The sequence below is a fragment of the Notamacropus eugenii genome, chromosome 2, assembly GCF_028372415.1.
Source record: "Notamacropus eugenii isolate mMacEug1 chromosome 2, mMacEug1.pri_v2, whole genome shotgun sequence".
NCBI classification, from domain to species: domain Eukaryota; kingdom Metazoa; phylum Chordata; class Mammalia; order Diprotodontia; family Macropodidae; genus Notamacropus; species Notamacropus eugenii.
Window position 1 is genome coordinate 146,132,585 of NC_092873.1, and position 20,579 is coordinate 146,153,163.

The 20,579-nt window shown below is 36.1% G+C and overlaps 1 protein-coding gene across 1 annotated transcript in view; it reads right to left on the minus strand.

The window, feature by feature from the left end:
• Positions 1 to 20,579, minus strand: part of IMPG1 (interphotoreceptor matrix proteoglycan 1) — a 125,415-nt gene that overhangs the window by 93,011 nt on the left and 11,825 nt on the right. Inside the window, exons 5-7 of the mRNA XM_072638061.1 lie at positions 13,679 to 13,749; positions 9,982 to 10,073; positions 8,307 to 8,462 (exon numbers count right to left, since the gene is read on the minus strand). Of these exons, the coding sequence (XP_072494162.1) occupies positions 8,307 to 8,462; positions 9,982 to 10,073; positions 13,679 to 13,749 (319 nt within the window). The remainder of the gene's footprint in view (positions 1 to 8,306; positions 8,463 to 9,981; positions 10,074 to 13,678; positions 13,750 to 20,579) is intronic.

A 20,579-nucleotide genomic window follows, 5' to 3' on the forward strand; every position in this document is an offset into this window, starting at 1 on the left:
GAGGAGACTGAGACACTGGACTCTCAGTCCATTGTTTTTTTTATTTTGTACTCCTCTCCACTCTTTCATTTTCTTTTGTGATGGTCCACCTATTATTGTTGATAAGTAACAGAATCATAGAAATCTCAAGAGTTACAGGGGATCCCGGAGACTACGTTCCACCCACTGCTCGGAGTTCTGCCCTCTGAGGTCAAGCTGAACAAATCTCATCCTTCTTTCATGTAACAACAGTTCTTCAAATATTGGAAGCCAGCTACTGCATGAGAATATTGAATATTGGTTGAGAATATCAGAAGGAGGAAATCTTGCTTACTTCTAAGTCAGCTGACTCTTAACCTTAAGTCTGAATTTGCATTTTTGAAGTTTCCACATATCACTCCCACTTCTACCCTGGGGGACCAAGTAGAACAAATCTCCCTCTTCTAAATGACAGACTTTCAAATTCTTGAAGAGTGCTATCACATAGTTAAGAGATGTTGGAGGAGAAAAAGCCTGCCCACCAGTTCTGACTCTGAGTCTTTCTACTGCACCATGCTGTTTCTCTAATACAGACACCCTTTGAGGCAAATTCTCTTGTTAGCCGCATTTTCCTTATTTTCTAGGTTCCAAGATTCCAGTATTCAGGAGATGAATTTTATCTTATCCCATTAAGAAGAGTTGTCTGGATAGTAATTAAATGCCATCAGGCTGAATAAAAAAGGATAATTTATCCTGGGCAGTACAACCCAAACACCTGCCTGGGACAAGTGGTTTCTCCTTATGTTTGCCAATGCCCTGTTAATGGTCACTGCTTTCATCTTTTACTGGCAAGATTTTTGCTTCACTTGGCCATTTTTTAATCAGTTGCTCTTCCTGTCAGGACTTACTATGCATGGTAGAGCAGGCCTTTCACTGAAAGATTTGCACTGGCCATTTTGGACTTGTCCAAGGAACCCTTCTGTTTCAAACGCTCCATGTTCTATCTAAGTGTTTTTGCACTAGCAGTCTTTCATACCTGGAAACCTATCCCATCTTACTTCCAGTTTCTGGTCTCTCTGGCATCCTTCAAGTCTTTGGTCAAATTTTACCCTCATTGGGAAGCTTTTCCCAGTCCCCACTCCTGCTAGTGCCTTCCCTTTGAGGTTACCTTCCATTTGATCTGTAAATGCCTTGTTATACGATTTTTTTTCTTTTTCTTTTTTGCATATTGCCCCCTTGCCCGATTGAATCACTGAATGGGTGTTGCCTCAGTCAAACTGAGACCTAGTAAAGAACTTAGTTTGAAAAGGCCAAAGTCCCTCATTGCGTCTTGGGCCACCTCCAGTTGTCCTAATCTATATCTGGCCACTGGACCCAGATGGGTCTGAAAGAGAAAGTGAAGTTGGTGACTTTGCATGGCCCTCCCTTAAATGCAATTTGCTTGTATGTCATGGCATCATCTCCCTGATGGCATGGTCCCCTTCAAGAACAAAGAACAAACAGCAACTGTATCCTATTAGAATGTCAGTTCCATGAGGGCAAAGACTATTTTTTTTTGTTTTTCTTTTTATACCTAGCCCTTAGCAAAGTGTGTAGTACATAGTAAATGCTCAATAAATACTTGTTGACTGACCAGTTCCCTGCCTCTCAGAATTTCAGAATTGGGAGGAGGTTATCTAATTCAACAGGTTCCTGAATAGGAATTGTCTCTACAATATTTCTGCATTCTATCTATCATCTATCTATCTATCTATCTATCTATCTATCTATCTATCTATCTATCTATCTATCTATCTATCTGTCTGTCTGTCTGTCTGTCTGTCTGTCTGTCTGTCTGTCTGTCTGTCTGTCTGTCTGTCTATCTATCTATCTATCTACCTGTCTGTCTGTCTGTCTATCTGTCTATCTATCTGTCTGTCTGTCTGTCTATCGATATAATACAATATGATCATCAAGCTTTGACTTAGGGATCCCTAGTGAAGAAGGACCCACACCCTTTTCAGGCAGCCCATTCTACTCTTAAGTAGTGCTAATTGAAAGTTTTTTGGTCTACAAGAAGACTAAGTTTGCTTCCATAACTTGTACTTTTTGTTCCTAATTTTGCTTTCTGGTGCCAAGTAGAACAATTTGAATACCTCATCGAAGTGACAGCCTTCTGATGTTTGAAGATCCCCTATTCTCTCAACATAGGTCACAAATTTGAGTCCCTTTACCATTCTGTTTGTCTCTTTTGCAAAATGTGGTATACAGAGCTGAGTACGGTACAGCTGATGTGCTGTGATCAAGTCAAAGTACAAGGATTTTTACCTAAATGCTATGCCTTTCAATGCAGGCATTTAATCAAGGAGATAATAATTCCCTCTTCTTTCAAGACACATCACAAGCACTACCTTCCACATGAAGCTTTTCCTGAGCCTCTCGAATGCTAGTACCCTCTCTTCCTATAGTATAAATACTTTTAATTTATTTTCTTCATATTGATTCTGTGTATACCTAAATACATCCTTGTGGTCTCCCCTATTAAACTCCTTGCAAATAGGGATTGTTTTTATTCACTCTATTTGTATCCCCAGAACAGTTCTTGACATATGGTAGGCACTTAAGAAATGGTTTTTGACTGATTGATCACCATTTCTATATATTCACTAACCATTCCATCAATTGAATGATTCAGTGGCCCCCCCACCCTCCTCTTCTTTGCAGAACTGTGTGTGTGTGTATGTTGTATGTGTGTGTATGTTCCATAGGTATGAAATACTGCATAAATTGTCATTTTTTTTCTACATATTGATCAGTTTTTCTGACTTTTTTCTCTTTTCCTTCTTTTAGTTTTTTCTTAAAATAGTCTATATTATAAAGGGTGGCTCTTTGGGAAGGGGGAGTGGGAGGAATATAGGAGGAAATTTAGGTGATATAAAAATAAAATGTAGCAATAAAATTCATTTTAAAAAGTAACGAAATTCAAATTGATGCCAGAAATTGAAGTTAGGCACCCTGCTTATATTTTTCAGTTTCTATTATCTTCCCTTTTTTGGAAACTGGTACAACATATGTCCTTCTTCAATCTTCCATGATTCCTTCAAAGATCATAGAGAAAGCATCAGCAATCCCATCTGCCCATTCTTTCAGTCCCCTAGAATATTCTTCTTAAGCTAGGTTACTTTAACTTATTCAGGGCAGCTCCTAACTTACTTTGGTTATCAATTTCCTATTAGCCATTTTTTTCTCTGTCTTACAGTCCTGGAGGTCATTCTCCTCACCCGTGAAAACAGAAACAGTGAAAGAGTTCAGCAGTTTTACCTCTTCTTTGCAGACAGTTATTTTCTTTTCATTCAGTCCTAGAGTGGTAGAGGCCATACCCTTCTTTGATCTTCCTCAATAGAAGCAATCCATCCTTCTGCCACTAGCAACCCTTTCTGTTACTCTTAGCTTTCATCATAGCTTCAGTTCATTCTGAGGTTCAGTGCTACTGCCACTATGCTTAGAAGATGATGTCACACTTGATATTTATCTTTCACTACCTGTCTTTACTTTTATCTTTTATACATGTCTTTAAAGCTAACCTGGTTGATGAGTGTCCTATTCATACTCAGATTTTTCTGTTCTTGAGAGCTTATCATTCATCTCTCTTGGGTTGACTTCCCCTGTAGAATTTTAATCTGTGAGATCCTACCTACTCTATCTCAGAATACTTTGAAATCTACTTTTCCCAAAGCTAAGATGCATTTCAAGCTAAAACCAGTTCTCTTCTCTTCTAACACAACATTCTAAAATGGAGTGGTCACTTTTCCCATCATTTACACACCAGCAAACACTTGCTCTTTCTTGGTAAGAATCATAGCCTGAATAGAATTTCCCCTTGTTGGTTTTTCCACTTTTTGAAGGATGAGTTTATAATTATGACTATTCAAAAAATTATTAGCTGCTTCAGCACCCTTCAGGGAGGAATCAACCATTACTACATCTCTTCTTCCTCTCACCTTTATTTGATAATCTCGCATCTGTGGATTTAAACCAGCATTCTATTCAGGGTGACTTACCTGGTTCTTTCTCTCTAGGATGAACCTCATATCTCTTTCTTAGTTTCAAGGGCTTGTCAGTTCTATTTTTCTGTTTATCCTTCTTCCACTCATACCTCTTGATACATGTCAAGATTTCCTTTAATCTCTTCAGATAATTTTTTCTTTGTTTTTGCAGTGAAGTCACACACACACATGTGCATCTCTCTGTGTGTTTGTGGTTTAAGGCATATTTAACTTTCTCTGAAAACCAAGGAGGTGGAAAGGAATCCCTTAAACTCCCTACCTTTGATGCCACAGTGCATTGTGGAAAGAAAGAGATTTGGAATCTGTGCAAATCCCATTTTTGCCCCTTACCTGGGAGACCTTGGGCAAGTTACTGAATTTGTCTGGACATCAGTTCATTTATAAAATGAAGAGGTTGGACTAGATTTACTCCGAGGTCTCTTTCAACCTTAAATCAGTGACTCTCTGGTATCTTCTAGGAGACAGATCTACCTGCATCTTGAATCTAGATAGAAGCTATTTGGCAATAGCAGTACTATCAGTATCAATTGTACAGGCTATATAAGTCACTGTAAAATCCTCCTTGCTCTTCATACTTGCTGGAAGTAAATAACTCAGTCTTTCTAGTTCTTGTTAGTAACTCTCCTGGACAAATGCATGGCAATCTGTGGGCATCTTGACTCTCCTCACTTCCTTGAAAGCCACAATGAATTTCCTTTCCTTTCTCTTACTAATCTCTAACCCTATCTTACTAATTTGTTATCTTTACTTTGTCTTATCGTACACATATATTGGATACATCCCTTTCTATGGCGTTAGAAGCCTCTGTATAAACACCTGTCTTTTTAGCATGGGTGTTTCCCAGCTCTCTCTGGGATCCTCTTCTCTTCCTGCATGCATTTTTCTTGGCCATCTCACTAGTCAACTTGAGTTCGAGTATCATATCTATGTCATTGACTTCCAAATCTGAATATTCATTGTAGGAACTTAGAAAATATTAGTTGATGGTTATGGAGTCTCACTGTTTCCAAAATTATGGAATATCTTTTGAGTCATTGAAAAATCTTCAATAAGTGAAATCATAATATCATAGATTTAGAACACTTTGAAGCCTTTGAGATCAAACACCTCCTATTACAGGTGAGGATACTGAGGCTCACAGATGTTAAGTGACTTGCCCAGGATCACGCAACTAGTAAGTGTGTAGTAGAATTTAAACTCAGCTCACTCTGACTCTAAGCCCATTAATTTCTCCAGTGTGCCACCTATCTAGCATTTTTGGAGAGTGGATGAAGGGGATGGTTCAGACTTGTGATACAGTATAAGGAATTCCCAGTGTGGAAATTCCCTCCATTACTGCAGATTAACAATTTGCTTCAAATATATGGTCCTAGAAAGTTGTTTGGATACTGAGAGGGTAAATAATACCCATGGTTGTATAATTAATATGGATCAGGTCCTGCTACTATGACATGTTACCTCTGTTACTTCCATGTGGTAATGAGTAAAACAGAGAAAAATACTCCTGTCTTCCAGTTACCACAGAGAAAGCATGGCTGCAAATAAAATTGTAAGACACGTCAAACTGAATGGTTCAATTGCAGGGTACTACTAGACAGAACATAGAAGACAACTTACATACCGGGACTTGCTTGGTGTCAACACTTTGGGAATGTTTGTTCAATCAGATGCAAATTCACCTAACTGCAATTATGATCAGGCACCTCTTTCTTTGTTTTTGGAGAGCAAGTATATTTTCTTTTTTTTAAAATGGATTATTTCCTCCCTCCTTTCTTTTTTTTAAATATTATTTTATTTTTCCAAATTACACATAAAGACAATTTTTAATGTTAATTAAAAAAATTTGGAGTTTCTCTCTCCCTCTTCTACCTCCTCCCTAAAGTAGTAAGTAATTTGACATAGGTCATATATGTACTATCATTTAAAATATATTTCCATATTAGTCATGTTGTTAAAGAAGAAACAGACCAAAAGGGAAAAACCATAAAAAAAAAATAAAGTGAAAATCTATGCTTCAATCTGCATTCAGACTTTATCAGTTCTTTCTCTGGATGTGGATAGCATTTTCCATCCTGAGTCCTTTGGAATTGTCTTGGAACATTTTGTATAGCTGAGAAGAGCTAAGTCATTCATAGTTCATCAAGACACAATATTGCTGTTACTGTGTACAATGTTCTCCTGGTTCTTCTCATTTCACTTTGCATCAGTTCATGTATGTCTTTCTAGGTTTTTCTGAAATCTTCTTGCTCATCAACTCTTAAACCACAATACTATTCTATTACATTCATATATCACAACTTATTCAGCCATTCTGCAGTTAATGGGCCTCCCCTCAATTTCCAATTTTGTCACCACAAAAAGAGATGCCATAAATATTTTGTCCCTGTAGGTCCTTTTCCCTTTTTTATGATCTCTCTGGGATATAGACCTAGCAGATCAAGGGATATGCATGATTTGATTACCCTTTGGATATAATTCAAAATTGTTCTCCAGAATGGTTGGATCAGTTCATAACTCCACCAACGGTGTATTAGTGTTCCAATTTTCCCCACATCCTAACAATTATAATTTTCTTTTTTTTTGTCATATTAGCCAATCTGAAAAGTGTGAGGTGGTCCCTCAGAGTTGTTTTAATTTGTATTTTTCTAGTCAATAGTTTTTCTCTCCTTTATAAGAATCATTTTATTCCTAGAATAAGAAAGGTACTCTTTAAACCCTCTCACTTTATTCTTAGGCAAAGAAATAAGGTTGAATTTAATATACTTACTTGGGAACATTTTTTGGAAGGAAAACAAACAACCTAACCCCTTTCTACCTTTCTAGACTTTGCTCTCTCCTTTTCTTACTCTATTATCTAGAGACACTGGCTTTTTTGCATTTCCTGGCACTCAACACTCTATCTCCCAACTCTGCACTTTCACTGGCTGTTCCCCAAGTCTGGAATATTTTCCTTCCTCATTCCTACTTCGTGGCTTGCTGGACTTGCTTAAGATCTCAGTTAAAGTTCTACCTCCTGCAAGAAATCTTTTCTGGTCCCTCTTAATCTTAAAATGTCTTCCCTCTGAGATTATCTCCAATTTATTCTATATATAAATATGCATATATCTGTATATTATGTCTGCACATAGTTGTTTGCATGTTCTTTCCACTGTTAGACTATGAACTCTATGAAGGCAGGGATGCCTTTTTGCCTTTGTTTTTATCCCCGGTGTTTAGTCAAGTGCCTGGCTTATAGTAAGTACTGATTTTTTAAAATAAAATATCAAGTGATAGTTAGGTGGTACGGTGGAATAGAGTACTGGGTGTGGAATCAGAAAGACTCATCTTCCTGAGCTCAAATCTGGCCTCAGACATTTACTAGCTGTGTGACTTTGGGCAAGTCACTTAACCCTATTTACATCAGTTCCCCATTTGTAAAAATGAGCTGTAGAAGGAAATGGCAATCTGTAATGTTAATTGAAATTGAAGATCTTCCCTGCCCCTTAATATACCCATGTGACCTGTTTTGAGCTTCGGCCCAGCCCACAGCTTGAATCACATGAAGCTCAAGGTGGGAGTCGTCTGCTGAATGGGTGGAGCAGGAAGAGAAAGTGAGGTGGAGCTGAGAGAGAGGAGGCAGAGCAGCTAGCATGAGTGAAAGAGGGAGTTATTTTGCCTAAACGAGCTTGTTTGTGGGGAGGCCTGATGGAAGGAAGGCTTGGGGATGGTCATGCTCCCTTTATTGGTAATGTGTATGGACTTTGTTGTTACCATGGTAGAATTGGCTTTCTGGTATCTGAATAAATATTTTGCTTTCATCTTTGAGGAAGAGAGTTTATATTTTGTGAATTTATCCTGGAAATATGTATGCATATCCATAGTGGCTACTGTGGGTATCACATTGGTGTTACACAAACCACTCTAGTATCTTTGCCAAGAAGATCCCCAAAAGGGGTTATGAAAAGTCAGATATGGCTGAAAAATATTTGAACAAAAAAATTTTTGCTTGTTGAATTGACTTGATTTTGTAATACAAAGCCTAAGGTCATTGAAACAAGGGTAAATATAGGTATTTGTGAATCCCCTGCCCCCAATATTTCCTCCATTAACTTAGAATATTTAAAAAAATATGCTTAATTTCCTATAATAATAGAACTCTGAAGTTTTTCCATCTCTTTCCTTCCAACTTCTTGGAATATTTTGTATTTGATCTATAGTAAAAACTAATTCCTCTGAATGTTAGGATTTATTATCAACGAAAAGAGATCAGCTCAATGATTATTCAGAATAAGTATACATCCAATAAAAGGTGAAACTACTTACCTGATGTTGAAATTTTGCTGCTAGTTCCTGGTAATGTGGGGACTTTGGATCATTCAGTTCTGCCTTAAACTTCTGATTTGCTAAGTTGATACTAATTTCTAACATCTCTTCCACTGGTCCCTCTGATATGATATTAGTGATTTCAGTTTCTATATCCTGAGGGGAAAAAAAAGGATAGATTTGTTTAGAACAAACCAAAAGAAAACTCTTTTGGATGACTCTAAATATTAGATTGGTCAGAAAAAAATTTGGTTCTGGGAACTTGAGTGGACTTAAAGATGGAGTTCTGTGGAATGAGAAATGGACTTTGTATGGGTGAGTAAATTTGAAACAAAATTTTTTATTTTAGCTTCCTAGAATCTTGAAGAGAGCAGTGTGATTTGTCTATGATTGAAAACTAGTGGAGAATATATCTAATTCTTTTGTAGAATCTAGGATGGTCATGTGTACATTGCGACTTTATCAATACTGTTTGATGATGCTAGAATGGTGATGACATTGAACCAATGTGCAAATGAATATGAGCTATTATGACCATCCAATCAACTTCAGAAGGAAGCCTGGGCTGATATAATGAGACTGTTCATGCATGAACTTATTATCAAAATTGTCCCTAAAGCACCTTCAAGTCAAAAGTTGGCTTAAAGGCACTCTCAGGGAGAATGGCGTATTTGGGTCATAACTAGAAGCTTGGGCTGGAGTGTCTAAAAATAGCAGCACAGCTCTGAGCAAGTAGGTCTGCCTTTTGCTTGCTCAAAGCCCCATTAACTGCCCTTCTTTCTGCCCTTTGGATCTGGAATTGGCATGGTTCTGTCGTTGCTCTGTGCTGCCATTAACTTTCTAGGGCACAGAGCAAGACAGGGGTTGGGTTTTAAGCATGTGGCACTGGAAGTTGGTTGGCAGCCTTTGGTACATAGATGACTTTAAGGTCAACACTGTTTCCCTGAAAACCCAAAATATATGCTTGAGGGTTCTATAAAGGTGTTAGCTGATGCAGCAGCCATCATTTCATCAAATTTATGCTTCCATCTTGAAAGGTCTGGAAAACCTTTTTTAAAAAAACTTGAAAAATTGGTACATGAGGGTCAAATACGGAAGCAGAACTTTAATTTTTCCAATGGAATAAATCAGTCAACAGTATTTATTGTGTCTACTATGTGCCAGGCCTAAGAAAATAAAATCGGTACTAGGTCCTTACATATGGCCCTGGATATATAAACACAAAAATAAAACAGGAGGGTAGAAAACTATGGGGATTTCAACCCATTCAATGTTATGACAATATGTAGCCCTAAAAGTGCTAAGACGCCTCAGGAAGCTAAAAGAAGGCATTCTCTTGGATCGCAGCTGTATTGGCTATGTTTCAGGCACTGTGATAAGACTGGGGTGGGGTTTATCAGCCCAAAGTACAATGAGAGGGTCATATGACAGTGAAGTTGCTTTTCATCATCCTCTATGGTTCTTTTCTTAAACTAAGTACAGTGAATTCAATTTTCTCTCAGTCATGAGCAAAAAACATAATTTATAATTAGAGAACAGAGCAAAAATCTTCCCATTTTAATTGAGGGAACAAATAGGCAACACTAATAGTTTTGAATTGCCAATTCATTTTTTTTCTCTAAAGCACAGAAAGCAGGCAGATGAACAACTAGATAAGATATCAGGACATCCTCACCTTCACAGGAGTCGTCGTGTCATTGAAAAGTGTGTGGAGAAGTGAGCCATTAGGAGTGGATGTGAAGGCAAGAGGAGAGAAGCTAGCAGCACCTGCTGAGACTTCAAAAAAAGCACACACATGAACACACTTGAAGAAGGCTTAAATTAGAACCAGGGTGAAAGTTCATGGAGTCTTCCTGTCACTCCAATACCCACTGATGGCAAGAGCATTTTCAAGCCATTAAAAAGAAGATAATCTCAGCAGAATCTCGAGTTAAAATGTGGCCCTAAGTTTTCCCTCACTGAAATTCTCCTTTCCTTCTCCCCAGAGCCTGAGTTTAATAGTCCTTGGGATATAGATTGTAAGAAAACTTTGTTTAATGAGGGCAAATTAATTTCTCTTTTTGTGAATAGTGAGTGGAAGCACATCCTTAAAACAACATGAAATTGGTTTTTCAGAAACATTTCTTTGGATGCTGTCCATGGCTTTTGAATTTGATATGAGAAGTGTTTTTGGATGCTCTATCACTCAGTGAATCAAGGAGCTGGCAGGGGCCTTGGGATCAAATAATGATCTCCACTCTAGAGCCTGTACCAATTGAAAGCGATCCCAGACGCAGGACAATCTTTCTTGTTTTTAACAGGAGATTCTGGACTCTCTTACAGCCAAGGAAAATCATCATATTTAGGAAAACAAATGTGTTCTGTTTTATGGTGTGAAATTACACAATGAAACTTGTTAATCTGAAAAGCCTTAAGAGTGGAACATTTTCAGTTAATTGAAATTTCTAGTTAAAACTTAGATAACCAAAAAAATTATTTGCTTTTAAATCTTATTGTGGATGATGTCTAGGTGTTGTAAGCAGAATTTACAGAATATTGCTGAATCTGTCCTTGATTGAGGATCCTGTAGCCCCTGAGAGAACCCTATTCTACAGACTAGTAATCATTGAACTTTACCATATGTGGAACTATAGAAACCTGGGCTGACTGAGGACTGAACCAGCTTTACAAACAATACAGTCATTAGCTCTAGACAAGTAAAAGTAAGTCAATTTTTTTCTTTCTGGTCCATTTCCTTTTCCTTCTCTTTCTCCTTCTTTCTCTTTTGTTAACAAGGTTCTCTTTACCCCTCATTTCTACATCAGATGCGTGGTTTTTCTGTGGCTCCATCTGCACTTTCTGAATTTGTTTTAGGAAAGAATATAATGAACTCATTCAATTAGTGAGTAAATGATTGAGAGGTTAATTGACTAGCCTATGACCACAGAGCTAGTTAGTATGTCAGAAGCTGGAATAGAACTCAGGTCTTTCTGACTCTAAGGTTAAACTTCCTAGGCTGTGTTTTCATTTACATCTATACATACACATATACATACGTATACCCATACTTATACCTGTACCTATATCTACACACACACAATACATACACACATATGTGTATATACATATATATACAGATCCATACCTATACCCATACCCGTTCATATATACCTTTACCTTTTATCCTATCTTTCTATTTTCATTTGAAAAAGGGACAAAGCCTTAATATAAAAAAATGACTCACGTGACATCAGAGGAGCCGATGTCTTACTCTTTCTTATGCTTAGGTAGCTCTCTAAGACCATACATTATGTAAATTATGGAGGAGTTGCTGATTTATATCTGGGGAAGGAGTTTTTGTAAATGGAATTCCCTCAACTAATGAAATCACAAGAGCTGATACCTATCACCAAATTTTTATATGCACATGTGCATATGTAAACATGCACATACATATATGTACATACAGATGTACTCATGTTTGATAATAGTTCACAACATTTAATCTCCATTTGCCAGTCTTTCAGAATCCTCCTTATCCCTGATGTTCATGGACAACCAAGGGTGAGTCTTACAATAGAAGATGAACTTCATTCTTGTTAGTCCAGGACCATTAGGGAAGTAGTCTGAAAGACTGGTGAATGGACAACAAAAAATATCCGTATCCATATACACAGATGTGCAAGTATGCATATAGATATACATTGTGGGAATTTCCTCCTCTGATGCCTATCAGAAACTTCTCTCTAACTTACAGTCCTAGAGAGCTGCTTGGAGGCCCTGAAGCCAAAATTGACTTGTTCATATCACACTGGTGGGATCATGTTAGGGTAGACCTGCATAACTTGGCAGTAGGCCGGGGTTAGTCTTCTTCTGGTCACCGATAGGTTTTTAGCAACTCACTTTCCAAGTAAAGGTATAATGAATGATTAAACTATTTTGCAAATAAGCTATGTGAAAAAAGGGGAAATTTCAGTTACTATAAATTAATTATACTTGTTGCTTAAGATTTTTATTTGTCATGAAATCATATTAATGTTAAAAAATTGCTTTGCTAAGCAGTACAAGTTTTAATACTCTTTTCAGGTTTTCTTACTGTTTACATTTAGTAATGTCTGAAAACATAGCACTGAGATATGACTCTTGCTCCTCTCAAACTAGAGACAGACTGACAATGATGGTTGGTTGCCATGGGTCATGTGATAGTAGAGAATGTACAGCAGCAACCCACCTGCCAAGGTGCATGATGGGCACAATCGTGATTAGGGGAAGGTAGGTTAAGCGGGGCACAGACAAAGTGCTTATTACATCTCTACTTTCTTTTAAATCCTCTACAGTTTTTGTGGGCCGCCTGAAATCCTTTGGTGGACCACGAGTGGCCTGTTGGTCGTATGTTGAACAGGCCTGTGTTAGAGGCAGGTCTGGAACTCAGGTCTTACTGACTGAGATTAGATCTCTTAGGCCATACAAATACATATACATATACATGTATATATACATACGCCTATGCTTGTATACCTATACACACATATATACATAGAAATACATGTATACATATAAATGAATATATAAATGTATACATATAATGAATATGTATATTGGGAAGAAAGGAAGATATTTGCCTCTCAGAATTATTATAAATGAATGTATGAACTTGTAAATGAATTTAAACTAAGTGGGAAAGAGTTCATATAAAAAGATTGAATTTGATTTTCATCAAACATTATTATACATGTTAGCAGCAGGTTCAATTTTGTGTGTGAAAAAAATGCCACTAAAGTTTAAATGTACTGACTTTACCTTTTCAAGGTAGGAATCTCAATTATGTTCCAATGATTGCTTCTAATTGTAACAAAATTAAGATATAAATTCATCACACTATCTTCATATTGTTTTTTCTCTTCTAATATTCTTCTGAATGAAGTGCGATATTAGAGGTCAATGTTCTTTAGACTGTTAGGGCTGCTAATAATTAGGTAGCTATTTCCTTCTAAGACTACTGGGGGAAAAATATATTCTACAAAGTAATATCTTCATAACTGACATTGAGCCAGCATGGTACCTACATGAGTTACTGGTCAAAAAGATAAGCTGGTTGAAAAGATGATTTTGCTGGCTTATTCTATAAAGACTTAAAATATAGAAAGATGACCTACAGTATTTTTTATGAACCTCTGTTCAAATGTAGAACCTGAAACGTGATCTTGTTAACATTTTAACATATACAAGCATAAATATTCAATTTCTGGCTTGTAAGCTACTAAAAAATGATTTTTCTTATTTATGGATTTCTATAAAGGATTGTTTTGAAAATGTCATATTTTATGATGATTTGATTACAAAGTATAAAAATACTATAAATGTAATGTTTTAAGAAAGAAATCTAATTTTACCTGTAGGAAGCATAGGGATTTCATCAGACTCTTCATTTTCTGTTGCCTTCTCTGTGAGAATTTCATCTTTTCTAGAAGCAAAACAGAAATGAAAGACATAGCAATTAATAGGCACTGGATGGCAGTAGTAGGAATAGATTGAAAATCTGCTTCTAAGTTAAATTGTGTTTTAAATTCTAAACCATCCATTTTTAAAAAGAATATTTTGATTCAAACTCTAGAGAGCAACACAGCTATGGTTGACCTTCAGCAAAATTTTAAAGTCAGAAAACTTGGTCTTTGATGCACCTGCTTTTGTGGGTTGTAATTTTCCAACTTGGTATATACATTAATATAATGGAAGAAATTTGGTATTTTATTTATTGTATTTTAATTTCAAGCACCTAGCTGAGTGCCTGGCATGTAATTGGTACTTTTTAAGTGCTTGCAAATTGTTTGATTTCCAGGTAACATATTTAAAGAACCATTATTTCACCATTCTAAGTATTCCCTCTCATTGACAGTTATCCCAAACTCTCTATATGTAACATTGTTACTTTAGCTAGTTTTGTCCTTTGTTCTCCAAGAGGACCATGGCATCAGAGAGGTGATGCCATGACATACAGGTGAATTGGATTTGAGTGAGGCTGTGTAAAACCACCAGCTTCATTTTCTCCTCTGGAGCCATCTGATTTAGCTAGCTTATTTTAAGTCTAAAGGAGATATTACATGTGGTTCCTTCCTCTGCTGCATTAGGGAATTTATATTAAATGAAAAGTTAGAAATACCATTACAATTTCTCCAGTCCCTCAGTTAGAAAAATCCCTAATATTTAGGCATATTTGGATATCTGCCTTAATTTTCATTCATATTTATATCTAGTTAACCTCTTGACTTTATGTTTGAGGCAAAATTTAATTTACTTGAATGGTTTGGGTAAAGAAGAATCAGAGTTGATAGACAGGCATAGGCAAGGAAAACTGGGGAAAGAATAGATCTTTTTTTTTTTTTTTCCCCTTGGAACTTCCCTCAGTCCTTGAGAAGATGGTATAAATGATGTCAAACTGAGTTTTCTGATCAAAGATGCCTGTAGGGCCAAAGGCTGTCCTCAGTTACTCCCTTCTCTGCTACAGCTGAGTTCCATTTTCTCTTTCTTCTTTTTATGGTTGCCTTTGTACTGCTGATTCTTACTGTCTCAGCTCCTGATGTCTCAACTCCTTCTCTAGTCTCATACCTGAAACGTTGCCTCTCGGTTTTGAACTAGCTCCTCATTTTATCCAGTTCCTCAGGATGTGACCACTTAATCAGAACAGATTTTCTGTTGTGCCTAGTTAAAATATCTTTGATTGATTCAAGGAGATATCACAAGGTCTTTTACATTGTTGTCCAGTCATTTGACCTCCTTTGGGGTTTTCTTGGCAAAGGTGCTGGAGTGATTTACCACTTCCTTCTCTAGCTCATTTTTTTTACAGCTGAGGAAACTGAGGCAAATAGGATTAAGTGAACAAGTCAGAGTCACATAGCTATCAAGTGTCTGAAGCCAGATTTGAACAAAGGAAGATGAATCTTCCTGACTCCAAGCCCAACATTCTACTGCACCACCTGTCTTGTTCAAACCTAATGAAAATCAATGTGTCCTCCTCTGATAAATGTATCAGGGCTTAGCTTCTAGACATTTTAAATGGGATGGGGTGATTTGATTGCTTTACTCTATGGATCCTCATCCTTACTTATGCCTTAGCAGACAGTCTTTATGAGTTGATGTGACCAAAAGAATTCTTCAGCTGACCTCTATGTAAAACTTTCCAGTTTGTTAACACACACAAAAGTTTTTGCTCTGTTGACTTAGTTTTTACAAATCCCTTTTATCTTGAATGGTGCAATGAGACACTGGATTAGGACTTCTGTGAATGTCTAGAAAAGTCTGATTATGTTAGCATTGACCATCTGCTTGTTGTTTAGAGTAACTAAAACATAGGTACTCTAATGAAAGGAATTTTGAACCACCAGGAAGGTGGAATGCCAAGATGATTGAATAACGATAAATATTTTGAGAGTAGGTAGAGAACTATCATTCTGCATAGGGCCATATATGGACATTTCAGAACAGGGCTGTCCATGATTATAATGGACCTTATTTGGACTGTAGTTGCAAGTTTTCTCTTTAGAACCTTGTTTCCATGTTTTATGTGGTAACTTCTTAGTGAGTCAGAACCATGACTTTCAGGATGCAGCAAAACTGCATATGACCCAAAGCTTAGTCTCATAGATTGGATCATGGCTTGTGAAGGCACCTGTGATAAGGCTATAAAGAATTTCTGGGTTCCTTGTTGCTTTTAAGCAATGTTAACTAGATATAGAAAGTTGGATTCAATGTTTCTGTTATGTTAGGCTTGTATAGAACTAGCATGTTCAGGTTTGGCTAGCTTCTACAATACTTGGTCAATGTGGGTACGTAATAGGTAGTTTTTCCATGGTGTTAACTTTTTATAAAATGTAAATGGACATGAGGTTTAGAAACCTTAATTATCCATATGAAGAATTGTCTGTTTATAAAGCATACCCAGTTACATAGTTGACCCACTGGTTTGTTAGAACAAAGACAAAAATCAAGACCAAATCCAAAGTAATATAATGGGTTGATATATAATATGATATATGATATAATATGATTAATATAATGTAACATTATATTGCATGCTATTAAAACAGCTCAGTCCAGACCTAATTAAATAAGCATAAAATGCTGGAAAACCAGAAGACAAAGGAACAGATGTTGACACAGAATACCACCATTTCCCAAGGAAGAATAACTAATGTAAATCAATCATCACAAAGAGGATGCCAAAGGAAACTAGAAAAGACTGCAGGCAACAAACACTGAATTTCCTAAACAAAAAGAAAAATCAAAGGTAGGCAAGAAACATTAAATTTCCTAAACAGAGAGAGGAAAATTAAAGGCAACACTGGTTTAGAGTATAAACTAACTTGTAAAATTTTAAGATAAGATAGTGGAAGGTTATTAGCAATGTTGTGTTATAAAATAAAAACAAGTAGTAGCCTGGTAAGAAACTTAATTATGGCAGATAATCCCAGTAACATTTAAAGATGAAACTGAAAGGACAACAGAAAAAAATAGAAAGTATCTTTCTAATAATTTTTTAGGTACCAATGGCAGTGGAGTTCTTCTATTTAGCCTTTAATACCACAGTTCCTGTGTGTGCTATATGAGGAAGTAAGTACTATACTAAGATGAACAAAGATGGGAAGAACAAGGATCAAGCAAAATAAATAGAGGAGAGTATCATGCTAGATGTGATGAAATTTTGAGGGTCTTGAGGCATTGATTCTCGAGATATCAGAAAGAACCTGGATTGCTGTCCCTCCTCATTTCTGGCTCTTGGTTTCCATGAATTCCTTCAGGTCCCAACTAATAACCTCACTTTAAAAAGTCTTTCCTGAACTTCCTAAATTATATAGTGTCTTCCCTCTGCTGATAATCTTCAATTTATCCTGATATATGTATATATATATATATTTAGAGAGTTGTTTTCATATTCTCTCCCCCATCAGTGAGTGGGGCCTTTTTTTTTTGCCTTATTTAAAATATCTGCAGAACTTAACATAGTACCTAGCACATAATCGTAGCTTAATAAATGTTTCTTTTCTTGACTTGATAACAGATGCTTAGAGAAGAAGCATGGAACATTAATAAAGCAAGATGATTGAAAAAAAAGCTATAATTGCTCACCCCAGTACTTAACATTGGGCCTAATATATAATAGACATGTAATAAGTGCTTGTTGACTGCTATATCTACTTTTCCACCTTTAAAAAATATCCATGAGAATAATCTGCTATATTAGATTGATAAAATAACTTTCACAACTGACTTTTTTTTAACAGTGGGACCCATCTTTAAAATACAATTAACTGAAAGATGCTGAGAAGACAAAACTCTACTGTACTTATTATTTGTGGCCTATTAGAAAACATTCAGTTCAGTAAAACAAAATGACACATTCATCCAACAAGATGCCAATGCTAAAATTATACTTCATTTCCTGAAAGATGTGATAATGCCGATTACTTTGTTCTAGACTAGGGGTGGGGAACCTGTGACCTTAAAGCCACACATGGCCCTCTAGGTCCTCAAGTACAGCCCTTTGACTGAATCCAAATTTCCCAGAACAAATCTCCTTAATAAAAGGACTCTGTAAAACTTGAACTCAGTCAAAAGGGCACACCCAAAGACCTAGAAGACCACATGAGGCCTCGATGCTACAGGTTTCTAGACTATTTGATCAGCAATATCAAGTGAGGTGTAAAGCCAGGTGAGTGTTCACCAAAGGTGATTTGATACTGTGTTGTAAGAGGTCCAGATGAGTTCAAATGGAAGAAAGATGGTCAGGGTCCTTAAGATGTTCATGAAACCTCAGAACATCTGAGTTTAGAAGGAACTCAGAAGCCAGCTATCCCAACGCATAATCAAAATAAGTGTTCTCACTACAACATAATGAATAAATGGTCATTCAGTCATTGCTAGAATACTTCCATTGAAAGGAAACACACTATCTAGGCAGCCCATTCCAATTTTGTATAGTTCTAATTGTGAGGAAGTTTTTCTTGACATAGACTCTTTACAATTCAATTCCTTACTCTTAGTTCTCCCCCTTGGGGTCAATCAGAACAAATCTAGTCATTCTTCTGCCTGCCAAAACTTTAAGGACTTTATGATAGTTGCTGCTTGCTCTATCACTTTTCTATTTTTTATTAAGCATCCCTTGTTCCATTGCCTCATTCATATACAGCATTGACACAGGACATATAAACATTTTTGTTCCCTTCCACTGGATCAGTACTTCTCAGAGTGTGGTGCATAGACTCCTGGGGTTCCTGGGACTCTTCAGGGTGTTGATGAATTATTTTCATAATAGTAAGAAGAACCCATTTACTCAAATTCTCCACTTTTCCAGCTCTATATCTGTGTAAATATGGTTTCTTGATATACATCAACCAAAATAACATATGGTGAGTGATTGAATAAAGAAGCTGATAAAATAATCCATCTGTCTTCTATTAAGCCAGATATTTAGAAGAAAATGTGAAAAATATTGCTACTTTTCTAATTTTTTTTGGAAAATATCATTACTTTTAATAAAAATCTTTTTGTATTAACATTAATTGGTTTCCTACTATTTTGAATTAATTAAAGATTTTTAAAACATTTTAAATTTCTAATGCAATAAATATTTACACATATAACCCATATAAAGAGAAAATCTTTGGGGTCCTCAATAATTTTTAAGAGTGAAAAAGGGTCCTCAGCCCCAAGAGTTTAGGATTTAGAATAGAGAAAATCTTTTTTGTCCTCCATATCACACTGTTGACTCATATTGAAGGTGAAGTCCGCTAACCCCTCTGTTAAATTTTATCTTGTTATGTTCATCCCAGTGTTGTAATCCATAATGGACTTTTTGGATCTTGGCTCTGTGAAATATGGTGTTAACTAATTTTTGTTTGTGTTATCCTGATATTTGGTAAGTATACTATGTATGCATTTATTCACATCACTAAGTCCAAAGTCCAAGTACAGATCTCTAAGGCATTCCACTGAAGACTTTCTCCCAAGTCTATGTCAAATTATTAAAGACTGATCTTTGAGTCTGTCTTCTCAGCCAGCTCTGAATCTATTTAATTACACCTAACTTTTTAGCTCATATGCCTCTATATTTTTCACAAGAATACCATGATATAATTTATCAAACATTTTTTGCTTAAATTTAAGTAAACTCTATCTATAGCATCCTTCTAACTAGTGAGCCTGTCAAAAAAGAAAAAAAAATGGAAATTAATGTTAAGGTGTCATGACTTGTTTTTGATGAGGTTATTCTAGCTCTTTTTGATCACTATCTCCCTTTCTAGATATTCACTAAATTTCTCCTTAATAATCTGTTCCAGAATTTCCCCAGAAATTAAAGTAAAACTAATTGGCCTATAGTTGGTAGACTTTTTTCTTTTTTGAAAACATATGGTTTTTACCCTTCTTCGATTCTGTGGAACCTTTCCCATTTTCTGTTATCTGTTAAAAAATGCTGAAGTGATTCAGCAATTAGATATGCTAATTCCTTTGGTACCTGCAGATGCAATTCATCTGGGCCAGCTGACTTGAATTCAAGAAAGGCAGCTAGAGATGCTTTTATTATTTCCTTATGTAAATTGGTAGCAACTGTGTCTGAGCCATTTTTGTTCCACCTTTACATGTAAAAGTCATTCTCCTTGGCAGAGATATCAGAAGATAAGAATTTAGTGATTCTCTTTTTTTCTTTGTCAGTTATTGTCCAATCTTTACATGTAAACATATGATTTTTTCCTAATAGAATGCAAGCTCATTGAGTTGAGACTGTGTCATTTTTGTCTTTGTTTTTCCAGCACAGTGCTTGGCTCATAGTAAGTACTTAATAAGCACTTGGTGGTTGATTGACCTACGCTAAACATTCAATATGTGTCTTTGCAGAGATGTTGTCATGATTGACTTAAATTCTGGAACATTTTAAATGAAATTCATAACCCCTCAAAGAAATGTAGCTTAACTATTCACACAGGAAAAAACAAGTGGATGAAAAACTTATTATTTAGACTATTATCTGCAATTGGATTGATATCTGGTATTGATTCATCAGTAGATATATCTCAAAAAGACATTCCAAATAGATAATGAACTAGGTTCAGAATTGAGTTGGTTAAAGAAAGTTAACTGGATTGCATGTGAGAAATTGGAAAGTAATATTAATGACACTGAATTTTCCTTGAAACTGTGAAATTGACAATTGATGCCGCATTTTATTTTGTATTATTTGTTAATTATTGATTGAGAATTGTATCTTTCTATGTGATCTTGGGCAAGTCACTTAACCCTGTT